Source organism: Copadichromis virginalis, linkage group LG7, assembly GCF_057382275.1.
Source record: "Copadichromis virginalis isolate Kocher_CV1m ecotype Utaka linkage group LG7, C_Virginalis_male_GT1.1, whole genome shotgun sequence".
NCBI classification, from domain to species: Eukaryota; Metazoa; Chordata; class Actinopteri; order Cichliformes; family Cichlidae; genus Copadichromis; species Copadichromis virginalis.
The window spans coordinates 44,879,020-44,892,340 of record NC_140624.1 but is presented as its reverse complement, the minus strand read 5'-3'; the positions used below and the strand labels follow the sequence as shown (position 1 = coordinate 44,892,340).

Below are 13,321 nucleotides of genomic sequence, written 5' to 3'. Positions count from 1 at the left end.
CAAAGAAGAGTTTGCTGTTGTCTGTTGATGACAGGCACCTTTAAGTGAAATTCATTATAGATTATTTTTTATTATTAATGATTGATCAATTTCAGCAACCGTAGCGGTTATCAATTTAAATTTATGCTGGTCATGCTTTTTATTTTCACTCGTAAAATGCTATCTTTTGTATTAATTTTGTACTTGGTGAGAATGCTGCCATGATAGCTCGTGTAATATTCTTAAATGTTGTTGAATAAATTGTCTAAATCCAAAAACCCCCCCCAAAAAAACAGGTCAGCTGATCACAGCGTGCACACAAAGAAAACTCTACTGGGGCTCACAATCCAAATCATCATGCTACACTGGATCTTAGCCTAACCCCACCTATCACATCCCGTTTAAACCCTTGATCAAAAAGCATGTTTACTGGTGCAAGTTTTTGGTCTCTGTGGATAATTTTCCTCTTAACTGGAGTCATTGAACTCAACCTCTCTGGTGTGTTTGCACCTTTGTTGCCTTTTGCAGCATTTTAATTATCTGACAAATTACATGTCCTGCTGTTGCACTTCAAAGCCTTTGTTTTAAAGTTTTGGTAAATGAAGTTAAAGTGTATACTTTAGTGTTTATTTGTTAGAGCACTTTGCAAAATTCTGGAGCTACCTCTCATTTCCTTATGTTTTGTTAGGAAAATGGATATATGTGCAGTGATTTATTGAAACATAAACATACATGGAAATACAGCATATTAGGTACCACCTTTGTTCTTCAACACCGCCTGAAGATTTCTTGTAATTTCTTTAAGTAGTCTTTAGGAGTAGTTCTTCATGGATATTTAAAGCTCTTCTTCGGATGTTGGCTGTCTTTTGTTCTGTTTACTGTCAAATATGATCCCACACTGCTTCAGTTATGTTTAGGTTTGAACTTTGGGGAGGCCAATCCATGACTGATAATTAGTACCATTGCGTATGTTTCTATCCAGGTATGGTTTTACCGCATTGGCAGTGTATTTAGGATCACTGTCATGCTGAAAAATGAAGCTGTTGCCAATCAGATACTTTTCAGATAGATGCTTTCCACCACTGGATGAAATGCAGTCGAAACCATGACACAGCTTCTAGTGTGTTTTACAGATGGCTGTAGACACTCACTGTTGTTCTTCTCTCCTGACCTTTGTACTTACTAATGCTTATTTTGAACTAAAAATGTCAAATTCGTATTCATCAGTTCATAAAACCTGTTGTCACTGATTTTCAATCCAGCTCTTGTGTAATTTGGCATATCTCAGCCTTTTCACCCTGTTTGCTGTCCTTAAGAATGGCTTTGTGGCAGCCAAATAAAGGGCCAGATGCATCTCTCGGGTCTTGTATCCGGTCTTTGCTGGATTTTCCCTTGTCTTTTTTCTTAAGGACATGACTTTCAGATACTGTTCACCTGAGGGGGGTTTCTTGGCCTAACTATTTTCTTTTATCTTCCACTAGTCTAATTACTTCATATTTTAAGGACACATTGCACACCATGTGGAGATTTAGCAGGTTTTCAGGTGTTAGCTCTTTGGGAATCACAATGTTGGTGTAAAAATATTATTTTATGCCCGTAAAACTGTGCTATCTTTGGCATTTTTCAAAGACTGAAGGGAAGAAATTTAAAGAAATGACTATGAGCTTTGCAACATGCTGCTAGTGACAAAGAACTACAACATACACTTATTAAGTGAATTCTTCGTTAAGTTATCTGCTATGTACAGACACATTACTGATTCATCCCTCGAGTTAGGTGCCTTTTAAGTGTATTAGCAAATGCGACATTCCTATAAAGGTAAGGACTGGACTGAAAATGAGCAAAATAGCAACAAATGTCCAAACAAAAAAGTCTTAGTGCTCAAGACCACCTCACAAAATGAAAAGAAAGTCTGGCTGGAAAATAAAAAAAATGAAGACTTTTGCAGCTTAATGTTTTTAACATCAGACATGTGCTGTGTGTTGATCCTGTGTGGTTTATAAATCCATTTTGATAATCACACTTGCCAACATTTTCTAATAATCCACTTAAAAAGACAGCCCAAAATGATGATTTCCCTTCTCTGTTAAAAACAAAACAAACAAGAAAAAACACAGATAATATTGAAAAAAAAATTCATCAGCTTGCAGGTTAAAAGTAAAACACAAAAATTAAATAAACAAAATCATACATGACTGAATGAGTTGATGATAAAATTTTCACCTACTTAACTGGGTGTTGTCGTGCTGAAAAACAACCACTGCAGGAAGCGAACATCTTTGTTGGCAAGTAGCAAGTTCTCTGACGTGATTGGGGAGATCAATAAATTATCACATTTTTCAGTGTCCTAACAGGCCTAATTGATATGCAGACAACACTTTTCATCCTCCTCTTCCATTTAATTAGTAAATTCAGCTGTGCAGCTGCACTCTGACCAAGTTGGATATAATTTGCTTCCCGTTACTGCCATCACACAGGCCGGTCAGAAACAGCAAGGTCATTTCATCTCTGGATTTAATCTCAGATTTTCCATGCTACACATTACAGTATACTGTTGTTACATGCCACACCACATTATTTATATCATTTTAAACATTGTGTGATCATTATAACACTTTTTTTTGCAAAGTATTTATACTGTGTCCTTTAATATAAGAATATGATAGGGAAAAAAGCAACAACAAAAAGAGAGAGCACGCTGTAACATTTGAAATGTGTTGACTCTGCTGCAGAGGCACAGATGTGCACACAGAGAACACAAAGCAAGAAGCATAACATCTGCTGTGCAAACTAAATAAAACTGGATTAAAGACGGTGTAAACAACAGGCAGCTCATCTGTTATCAGTTCAGTGTAACATGTTGGTAAATGCAGTAGACAGTTTTATTAGAAAGCTGCATTAACATGACTTCTTTCTTTCTTTCTTTCTTTCTTTCTTTCTTTCTTTCTTTCTTTCTTTCTTTCTTTCTTTCTTTCTTTCTTTCTTTCCACATTTTCTGCCTGGATAACCAGTCTTTCCCATTATGTGCAAATTTCCAAAAGCCAGTGGAAGCAAGAGAAACCACAGCACAGAAAAAGCAACATCGAGCCAACTGCCACAGTATGATTATTTTTCTGCAGTAATTATATTATGCTATCAAAAATAATTTGATGACTTAAGCCGCATATTCATCAAATACAGGAAATGTGGGCCTTAGGGACCAAGCTGATGAATTTAATTTTGCACTACACAAAGATTAGCTCTGACACCAGCCCTCCTGGTGCAAACAACCACCTTTGTGGTTTCCAAATGCAATTTGAACTCATGGTTTAACCCTCCTGCCATCCTTTAAAAAACTCACACCCATCACCCTAGGGACCATTCTCAGCCACGCCATAAAAAGACCACATATCCATATTTTATTCCACTTTAAATTAGCCAACCTTGTAAAACTACTTCTCCCTGAAATATTCATGTAAAGTTTTAATTATATTGTCGTTGTTTTAACCCTTCAAATCCCAGTGTTATTACATGAGCGCCCTGTGTTATAAGCCCCAAAAACCAAAAAACGAAACTAAATATTTCCACAAAAAACCAGTTGAAGTAATATGTGATTGTCATTATAAGTAGGCCTTTAGATGGACCAAAGATTGGCACCAACATACATTTTGACCTGCCATTATTTTTTTTGCATTTTTTTTGCAATTTAAAAATTAAAACTTCAAGGCCCTGAGTCTTCATTGACATCCAAGACAAGAAGAAAAAATAAAATCATATGATGATAATTTGGGGTTGAAAAATAGCGTTTATAATGGAAGTCAATGGGCAGAAAATGGTCCCCAGGGTGATGGGTGTGGGGATTTCTGCTGCTCAGCCATTTTAGGCTGATTTAAGGAATTCACACTGGAATATTAACATTGACAGGTAAAAACTATCCTGTGGCAAGTTTGGTTATATTCCACTGAACACAGTGGAAATGGCAGCCATTTAACACATAGCAGTGGCACAAAAAGGTCCCAAGAAGGCAGGAAGGTTAATGTGCTATTCATATCCAGTAAAGCTGCACCCGTCTGACATGTTCTCTGTCATTTTTGATTAAAAGCTGAAACCCTTCTGATCTTATCTCCTGTAATTCACTGGAAATATTACTATTAAACAAATAATTACAAACATTTTTTTTAAATATTAACATTTCTTTTCAAACAGCACTGTGGTCCATGACAGAGTAGTCTAACCGTCTGATATTTATGAAATCTGCTGCTGATATGCCCCCTCCCCCCGTGTTAGCAGAGATTCTTATCTTTCAGCTCGTGGCACATGGCAACCCATAGAAAGGAAATGTGCGGATCTAAGTAGCCACAAAAGTAGCTGCATGCACTCATGCTTGCCTTAGCCTGGTTTGGGTCCTCTGAGTTTTCGCCGCTCTTAGCTTAAATGATCAGCCTTTTACACAAATAAACAGGTGCTACTCCCACCTAAACACGACTGATCGTGCCATTTAACAGATGTGATTCCTAAGAAAATGAATGCACATTTTCATGCTACCCAGGAAATAAATCACCTGAGATTCACCCCCATCCCGTTTTATAACCAATGACTGCATTACCACGAATGTTTAGGTGGAATGGTTTGCTGCTGAGACCTGTGTTTCCACTTGCGCTCAGGATGAGTCAGTAAGTGACACTAAATTAACGACAGAGGATGCTCTTCACTAGTCAATTACAATACCACGCTGGCGGCACAGTGATTGGCAGGCACTCCAATGCGATGATGGCACTTGAACATCTTCCGCAGCTCGGTGCGGAAGCGGTCGTGAAGCCAGGCGTACAGGAAGGGGTTACAGCAGGAGGAGCTCATGGCGCACAGGTGGCACAGCAATTGGATGAGCAAAAAGTAACGCTTGTTAATGAGGTGAATGTCAATGTCTCTCAGCACGTTGAACACGTGAATAGGAAGCCAGCACACCGCAAAGGCAGACACCAGGAGAGCGACCAGGCGAAAGATCTTTCTTTTGCGAGCCTGCTGAGCGCCTGCCTGGTCCTGCGTCCTGTGGCCTGGAGCAACGCAGTTCCTCAGTTTGACAGTGATGCAGAGATAAGAGACAAAAACAGCCGAAAGCGGGAGGACGTAAGTAACCAGCAGGGTGCTGTACGCATAAGCACGTCTTTCTTTTTCCTGACCCAACCAGAACTCCTCACAGATAGTGAAGCCTTCCTCTTTGAATTCAACATGATAGGTGTGGGTCACTGCTGGAGCTACCAGGCCACAAGACAGAAGCCAGATCCCAGTAAGGACAGAGGCACAGGTCGCCACAGAGGTCCGCTTCTTCAGGGGGTGAACTGTTGCATAATATCTGCAATGAATAAGGAATAGTACTTTATAAAAAAGAAAGGGAAGGTGCTCATGCTTAATTAATGAATGGCTATTAATGCAGTCGTGAACTCCTACAATTATAATACTCAAGCTCATTGGCAGTGGCGTTACTTAATATTGGCTATAAATGTTAAGTTGAATCATTTTCTCATAACCAGTTACTTTGCATTCGACGTGCTTCACTGAAGGACAATCAAATTTGTTAGAAAAGACAGAGTGGACTCCGTGATCTGCACAGTCCACGAGGAAAAAGAGTGAATTATTTATATTTTACACTTTAAAACTGAACTCAGTTGTGCATCACAAAATGACAGCAGCATTATATTCTCTGTAAAAGTAAAGGGACTTTTCATTTCATGTTAATGTCTTCCCCTTAGAAGGAGGAGACATTGCAGAATGCAAAGTACAATTGAAAACTTAACTAAAGATCAATGAATTTTTCATGGGTCCAGTGAGCAGACCTGTTCAAACCTGAGGTCTGTTGCATGTCTCAGGGGTTTAATGATGAACACTCTATACAGCTCAATAATTATGTTATGTCTGGGTCTGGAGCTCATGTAAATGAATTAATGCATTCAGTGGAAAATCTTTATTGTTTAAGTGTCACCTCAATGAAAAGAAAACACTCAGTAATCAGTCTCCCTTCATATCTGCCTAATTTCTAAACTAATGTCTCATTTCCAAGTAATCATAATGAGTTATAATTGCAATTTATAATCAAATTTACAGTTCTCTCATATATACTGTGAAGTATTTGTTCCTTTCCTGATGTCTTTCTATTCTTTTTTTACTTTTTTTTTTTACATATTTGTCACACTTTGTCCATGTTTCAGATCATGAAACAACAACAAAAAAATGCAGTTCTTCATGAGTTTCAGCGCTTTTGCTGTTAATGAAATTAACAATTGTCACACTAGAAGAGCAAAAGTGAGACAATCCCCAAAACAGGACTGGTTTTACATCTTTTCTCACATTTAGGATCAGTTTCACTGCTGGTAGCCCAAGGCGATACCTGGACCCAACAGAGGTAGCACAGGTAGTCCAGCTCCTCCAGGATGACTCATCAATTTGTGCCATGCCAGAAGCTTTACTGTGTCTTCCAGCAGTCTGAAAATCATGGAGGAGACTTCAGGAGTCAGGCACATACTCTAGTAGAGCTGGATGGGGCTGTAGAAAGCACTTAAACCATCAGCAGGACCAATATCTGGTCCTTTGTGCAAGGAGGAACAGGATGAGCACTGCCAGAGCCAAAGCCCTACAAAATGAACTCCAGCAGAACACCAGTGTGAATGTTCCAACAATCAGAAACAGACTTCACAGAGATGCCCTTAGGATCCGACATCCTCCACAGTATTTACTGCCTGGCACCGTGGAGCCCAATTTACATTGGCCATAGAATATCTGAACTGGCAGATCCACCACTCGCATCCCGTGCTTACAACAGATGAGAGCGGGTTCACCCTGAGTACATGTGACAGACGTGAAAGGTGTCTGGAGAAGCTGTGGAGAAGGTTATGTGGCCTATAACCTCGTTTAACATGGCCTGTTTGATGGTGAGTCAGTGATGGTCTGGGGAGGGATGCACAGACCTCTGTAGGCTGGCCAAGAGCAACTTGTGTGCTATTAGGTATCAGGATGAAATCCTTGGACCCATTGTCAGACCCTACATTGGTGCAGTGGGTCCTGGGTTCCTCGTGGTGCATGACAATGACAATCCACGTCATGTGATGACAGTATGTAGGCAGCTCCTGAAGGATGAAGCAATTGATACCACTGACTGTCCCCCAGGCTTGACTAACTTAAATTCAATAGAACACCTCTGGGACATTATGTTTCAGTCCATCTGATTCTGCCAGGCTACACCTCAAACTGTCCAGGATCTAGGAGGAAATCAGGACTTCAGCCATCTTCTCATTCGGAGGATCCCTCGACATTTTCAGACATGCATACAAGCGTGGGATCTGTACAAACTGCTAAACACTATTTTAAGTTGCTGCAATGAAATTTCGACAAAATGATCTGACCTGCTGCATCAATTTCTCATTTTGATATTTGGGGTGTTTTCAGGGTCTGATCATTTTTATTTCCATCAAATGATGCGGCAGCCTTTTGTACCAAACACATTACCCAGTCCATATCAGTGTAGATATCTAAGAGGGGTTTTTTTGCCATTGAGATGTGATGCGTTTTCAAGCCTTTCTAATTGTCTGTGAGATATATACATATATATGTACAGAGCAAGAGAGAGAAAGAGGGAAAGACAAAGGGAAAAACATTTAAAACAATTCAAATAATTCAAATCTTCAATTTTGATCTAAAGAAGATCTCATATGCCACAAGGAGCACTTACCTGTCCACAGCAATAGCAGTGAGTGTGAAGACTGAAACATACACTGTGACAGGTTGGACGAGAAACACCAGATAGCACATGGTGCGCCCGAAAACCCAACCATGAGGGTTGAAGGCGTAGGCGAGAGTAAAGGGGACGCAGGTGACACACATGAGCATGTCAGAGAAGGCCAGATTTCCAATGAAAAAGTTGGTGACGTTGTGCATCTTTCGGGTTCGGCAGATGACATAAAGAAGCAGGTAATTCCCAAAGACACCCACCACCACGACTAGAACGTAAAAGGGGATGATGAGAGGTTTGAAAGTTTGCAGCAAGGCCACGTCTGCAAACTGGGAGCTGCGGTTGGTGGAGTTGGTTTGTACTGCAACTTCATAAATGTGCCCATCAGTCTGTCTTTCTAGCAAAGATGGTTGTGTGCTTCCAGTCAAACCACTGTGATTACCCTCCATGGGAGCAGAATCAGTCTGCCAGTAACTGCACTATAAAAACAAAAAACAAAAAGCAGTGAAACGACACGACATTCTAACTTTTCCAAAGGTAAAATCTCAATTTTATCCAGTCAATCCAAGCTCCATTTTTATGCATTATATTAATTGATTAAAATGTTGCTTCCCTTTCCGGTTATTGTCACATGCCATCTAGCAGAGAAGGAATTGCAAGTTAATTAATTAACGGGAGGAAACATTTAAGCGTAAAATTAAATTAACGACTTCCTTGTTTTTGTGTGCCTGAAAAGTGGAACCAGGAACAGCTTCACATGTGTAAGGTGGGACCGAACACCTCTTTGCTCCGTGGTTCGAAGACTTGTGGAAGACTTAAAAGAACTACAGATATTTAACTAGTAAAAAACTGTTTTAAATCAGCGAGCCAAAACTCGCTGATTTATCATCATCGATGTTAAACCTGTCCTTGAAGCTGACAACTGGAACACCACCAGATGGAATGAAAAAGAAACGAAGGAAAACAAATGTACACTAATTTATCAATCAAACTAGCTCTTCTAGGCATCATGTTGAGTTTACAAGGCTGGTAACCTCCTCAAAATTGCAATGGGCTGCCATTATATGGATGAAAATTTCTGAATTTCTACATATTAAATCTCCTGTGCAAAATAACTTCACAGCCTGATTTTGAAGCCAGCTTGCTGATGCAATGTGTCGTGTAATTATCTAAATGTAGTAATTTGCAAATAGATGATGAAACAGAAGCCCCTCTGCAAAGCAGTAGTGTTTTGAAATGAAGTCTAAAAGGAGCGCAGTCAGAATCGATGAGGTTTATTATTGTGGTTGTTTTGTTTTTGCACATAATTTCATGAAAATATTTCTGTCCTTTTTACCTCACCAGATTGCATCATTTGCAGCTGCAGCACAGACTGTGACTTTCTGTACTCATTCTGTTCTTTTTACACTTGACACTTATACTGCTCTTTAGTGTAGCAGTACACCGAATAACTAAGGACTGAACTGTACCTTGTCAAGGCCTTTTTTTTTCATTCAATTCTGCCATTGATGCAAAGGACTGATTCTGACAGCTTATCCTAATGTTCACCAAGAGTGTGAACAAATGAAAAGATTGTAAAATTTGATCAGATTTCCTCCATAGTTTGCTGGTACTTGTTCAGGATTTTGTTCTTTTCAGGTACAATTGAATACAAGTCTCTCCTTTGAACCTCTTACAGATTTCGGCAGTGAAGAAATTATGCACTCCATAATTTGTATGTATCACAGGGCTTTTTCATGCTTGTAGAGTGCATTTTCTTTCAGTGACGATTTGCCAAATGGATGTTGACAGGTCTAAAAGACTGACCCTGGTGCTTTAAATGTGGTTAAAAAGATCAGGGCCCGTATCCCTAAAGATTCTGAGAATCCTCTCAGAGAGCTCCTAACTTAACCTAAAAATTCCTTGCCAGGAGTTTTAGCTTAGAAGTGATTCCAGAACATTTTCAGTGAACTCTGAGCAAGGAATGGATGGAAAATCCTATCTTAGTGAGGAGGTGTGGTTGACCCCGTTGCTAGGTATGAGTCATCATTTCAAAAGCCGTGATTGGTTGATCCTACAAGTTTGATGGAAATGAGCTTTTGGTGATAATGAGCAAAGGATGTACCCTCAAATCAATAAACATATTATACACTCTAATCTTATGCGGACTGTAATTGTAAATAATATTTCACATTCAAGAAAATATCTGGAAAATGAATAGTAAGCTGTAGGGGTTATAGCCATTAGAATCTAAAATATGTGAAAACTTAAACTCATTACACCCTGTTCAAATAATGATTCGTGTCTTATTTGCTCATATTAATATCCTAGCTGGCATATTTTGTACTTTCACTCCCATATGGACCCCGTTGAAAACGAGATGGCCTATCTCAAGAGGCTGTCCTTAATGAAGTAGAAATCACAACGTTACAAGTCCAGTGTGGTCTTAACGAGGGTAACATGGCTCAGCTTTTAGCAATGTCTGTGATTGCAGACCCAAGTCATCACTGCTGCATTGTTGCATTTTCCCGGTTGCCAAATACCTCAGGGTTGTGATTACTTTCGTCTCCGGTGTAATAGCGTTGTGGCATCGAGTTGGTGAAGTAATTGCATCTCTAAGGAGATCCACCACAAACATGATTCCTGCACGATCCAATCTGTAGCATCTCAATAATTCCCTGTCATCCAGTGTTTGCAGGACATCTCTCCTGCCTCTTCTGTTGGCCATTTTGTGCAGCTGCTTAGGGGAACTCCTAAGCCACTAAAAGTCCTCTTCCCTGCTCTTAGCAGATCTCGCCTTAGGAGCCCTTTTAAGCGCTAGGAATCTTGAGGAATAGCTTTTATATTAACTGGGATTGTCGTGTCACTTTTAGGGGAAATTCTAAGAAAACGTCATGACTCTGAGAATTTTCTTAGAATTTGGCCGCTAGGAGCCACTTTTTGCACAAAGATTCTTTAGGGATACGGGCCCAGATCTGCACAAATAAAAAGTACTTTGCTCCCCCAAATTACTTTCCACACAAATGAGGCTCAAACCAAATGACATAGTAACCTGAATGTGAATAAGGAGAAAAAATGATGGAGTCTTGTGCACCAAAAGAGCTCCAAAGGGACAAAATATAAAGTGCTATCAATAAACGTTGTATAAGTGAAAAAAGGTAAACAACAACAAATTAAACTGCTATTATATGCATTTTTTTATGTTTAATAAAAGCATTTTAGAGAACTTTCAACAGCTCTTATGTGGATGAAGGTTTAATGTTATTGTCTCTATATCTAACCCAATATTAATGCATTGATTTGTTTGGGTTTATTTTACATCAGAGCTTTGTAGGAACCCAGAACCTGCTGCAGGGTTCCTACAAAGCTCTGATCTCAGGTGAGGAGCTTGTCTTGCTTTACAGACGGGCAAATAAGCTCTCATCTTTCAGAAAGATCACTTCTGACAGAATTCTGTGTATTGTACTGTACATAGGGGTATCAGGGTTTCACAGGTTTTTGGTGATTCTCAGCTGATGATGCTGTTGGAGTTCTTCCAAATACTTCTCAAAATAAGGCTTTATGTCTCTTTCATCTGCTACCTATTTTTGTTTCGTGTCCAAAGCTCATTATGTTGTACATCTGCAGAAGAGCCCGGATATAACAATATAACAATAACCGTATGACTGTTCCCACCACTAACACATGACCCTACGCTGTGTTCACTGCATCATTCCATGTTTGGCACTGATCACCACCTGCACTCGTGTATATATCATGTATATATCTATCTGTCTACTTAGCACTTTTAATTCTTATTCTCATTTTTATTTTCATGTCTATTTAAGATTAATTTATAACAGTATGTTTGCACTGAAGCACCGCAGCAATTTCCTAATGTTGCATTTGGCAATAAAACCCTTTCTGATTCTGATTCTGATATCTAGAAACATCTGCCTGCTGCAGAATTTCTGCCCGTGAGAGTCTTCGCTAATGCAGGGTGACCACCACCTTGTGTCCTGTTGCTATGCTGATGTTTTTCATTGTGTAAGATTTCAGATAACCCGCCAGCTCTCCAGCAGCCTCATCTTTCTCATATGTCCATCCCAGATACAGGTTTGTACACCCTTCCAGCACTTCTCATTTACTAGTGTTTTGTTATTTATTTTAAAAAAATTAATTTAAAAAAAATGATAATTTAAAAAAAAAAAAAAAAAAAAAAAAATATATATATATATATATATATATATATATATATATATATATATATATATATATGATTTCTATTTATCTAACTATCTCACTCGCTATCTAAAAAGATGCCAATTTCTTCTCATTCAGATATTTGCAATTTACATGATTACAAATCTAAACTTTTTGACAGACTAATAGATATTTCATATCACTGTTCCAATATACTTTTTTTTAGCGTTAGATGACATACACAGGTCTTTTTGGTTCCTTTGTGTTCACACACTCACCCTTCAACAATACAAAGCTTCACATGTCCATGCCAGCACTTATTTGCAATCTGATTTTATGTTAGAAATCCAGCTGTAGGCCCTTGGATGAAAATGCCAAGAAGCATCATAAAAGAGGTCTGGCATGCAAAGCTATTAGCTCACAACAATGTATACCTTTATATGCATTAATTGAAAAAAAAAATGTGGATAAGCATGCAATTGCCATATATATATATAATATTCTGAAATTACCTAACATAAGCCCCTACCTGTGAGGCTTGTGTTACATGTGACTGGAAAAGCTTGAAAAACAGGAAACACTCGTTTCTGTTCTAATTACATATTTTTATGCACTTGGAAAAAGAAAAATGTTACTACTACTGCTTAAGGTGCAGCTGAAAATAAAATAAAATAAAAAAGAATACAATAACATGAAAATTCCTTAAAAAACAATCAGCTGATAACCTACCTGTGCTGCTGTTTCTCAGTGCAATGACGAGTTGAGTGTGTGAGGAGTGTGAAGAGCAGACCTTCCTTGTGTGCTTCTCCACGGTGAGTGAGCTCGGGCTGAATGCAGTTTTATAAAGACAGGAAGAGAGAGTGCGCGAGAGAGGAGGAGAAAACGGGGGGAGAGAGAGTGGGTGAGAGAAATGCCAATAAGATAGTTTAGTTCCAAGTCTAGGTTGGACTTGCCACAGACTTTTGATCTTCAACACGTTAGTTAGCGGTCTGACTGAGAGATCTGGGAATGGTGACAGTTAAGATAATTAGAGCTGTGTTCACAGGCATGTGCAGGACTCGCTATGACAGTAGTTTAATTAATTGCTTGCTGAACTGTTTGTTTACACAGTTGCGTTGCCAGTAACCTTCTGACTTAACACACAATCAAAGTGCTGATTGTCAAAAAGATCAGAAAAATGGAAGCTGAAGCTGGATTCCTTCCAATCCTGCTGGAAAGGGGTCTACAAAAGCCCACGTAAGACAACAGCAACGCATGTTGGCTGCTACACATGAAGGTCTGCATGTCAGCAGTATATGAAGTATCTCATGTAAAAATGAGTTATTAATTACCATGAAATATATGAATGAACAGTTAAGGGTGAAATAGAGGAATGAAGATCGTGACTTACACTCATATTAATGTGGCTCACGAGAAGGGTTACCACTGTACTGAAATTAAGTAAACACTGCACAAGTGCTGTTGCAGTTTTTATATATA

At 39.0% G+C, this 13,321-nt stretch overlaps 1 protein-coding gene across 1 annotated transcript; it reads right to left on the bottom strand.

Moving 5' to 3' along the window:
- Positions 1–2,284: 2,284 nt before the first annotated feature.
- Positions 2,285–12,642, bottom strand: LOC146705801 (prolactin-releasing peptide receptor-like). Its single transcript, XM_085463621.1, has 3 exons — positions 12,572–12,642; positions 7,682–8,160; positions 2,285–5,311 (listed from the first exon to the last, which is right to left on the bottom strand). The coding sequence occupies exons 2-3, from the start codon at positions 8,128–8,130 to the stop codon at positions 4,678–4,680; spliced, it is 1,083 nt and encodes a 360-aa protein (XP_085319747.1). The 5' UTR covers positions 8,131–8,160; positions 12,572–12,642; the 3' UTR covers positions 2,285–4,677.
- Positions 12,643–13,321: the final 679 nt, after the last annotated feature.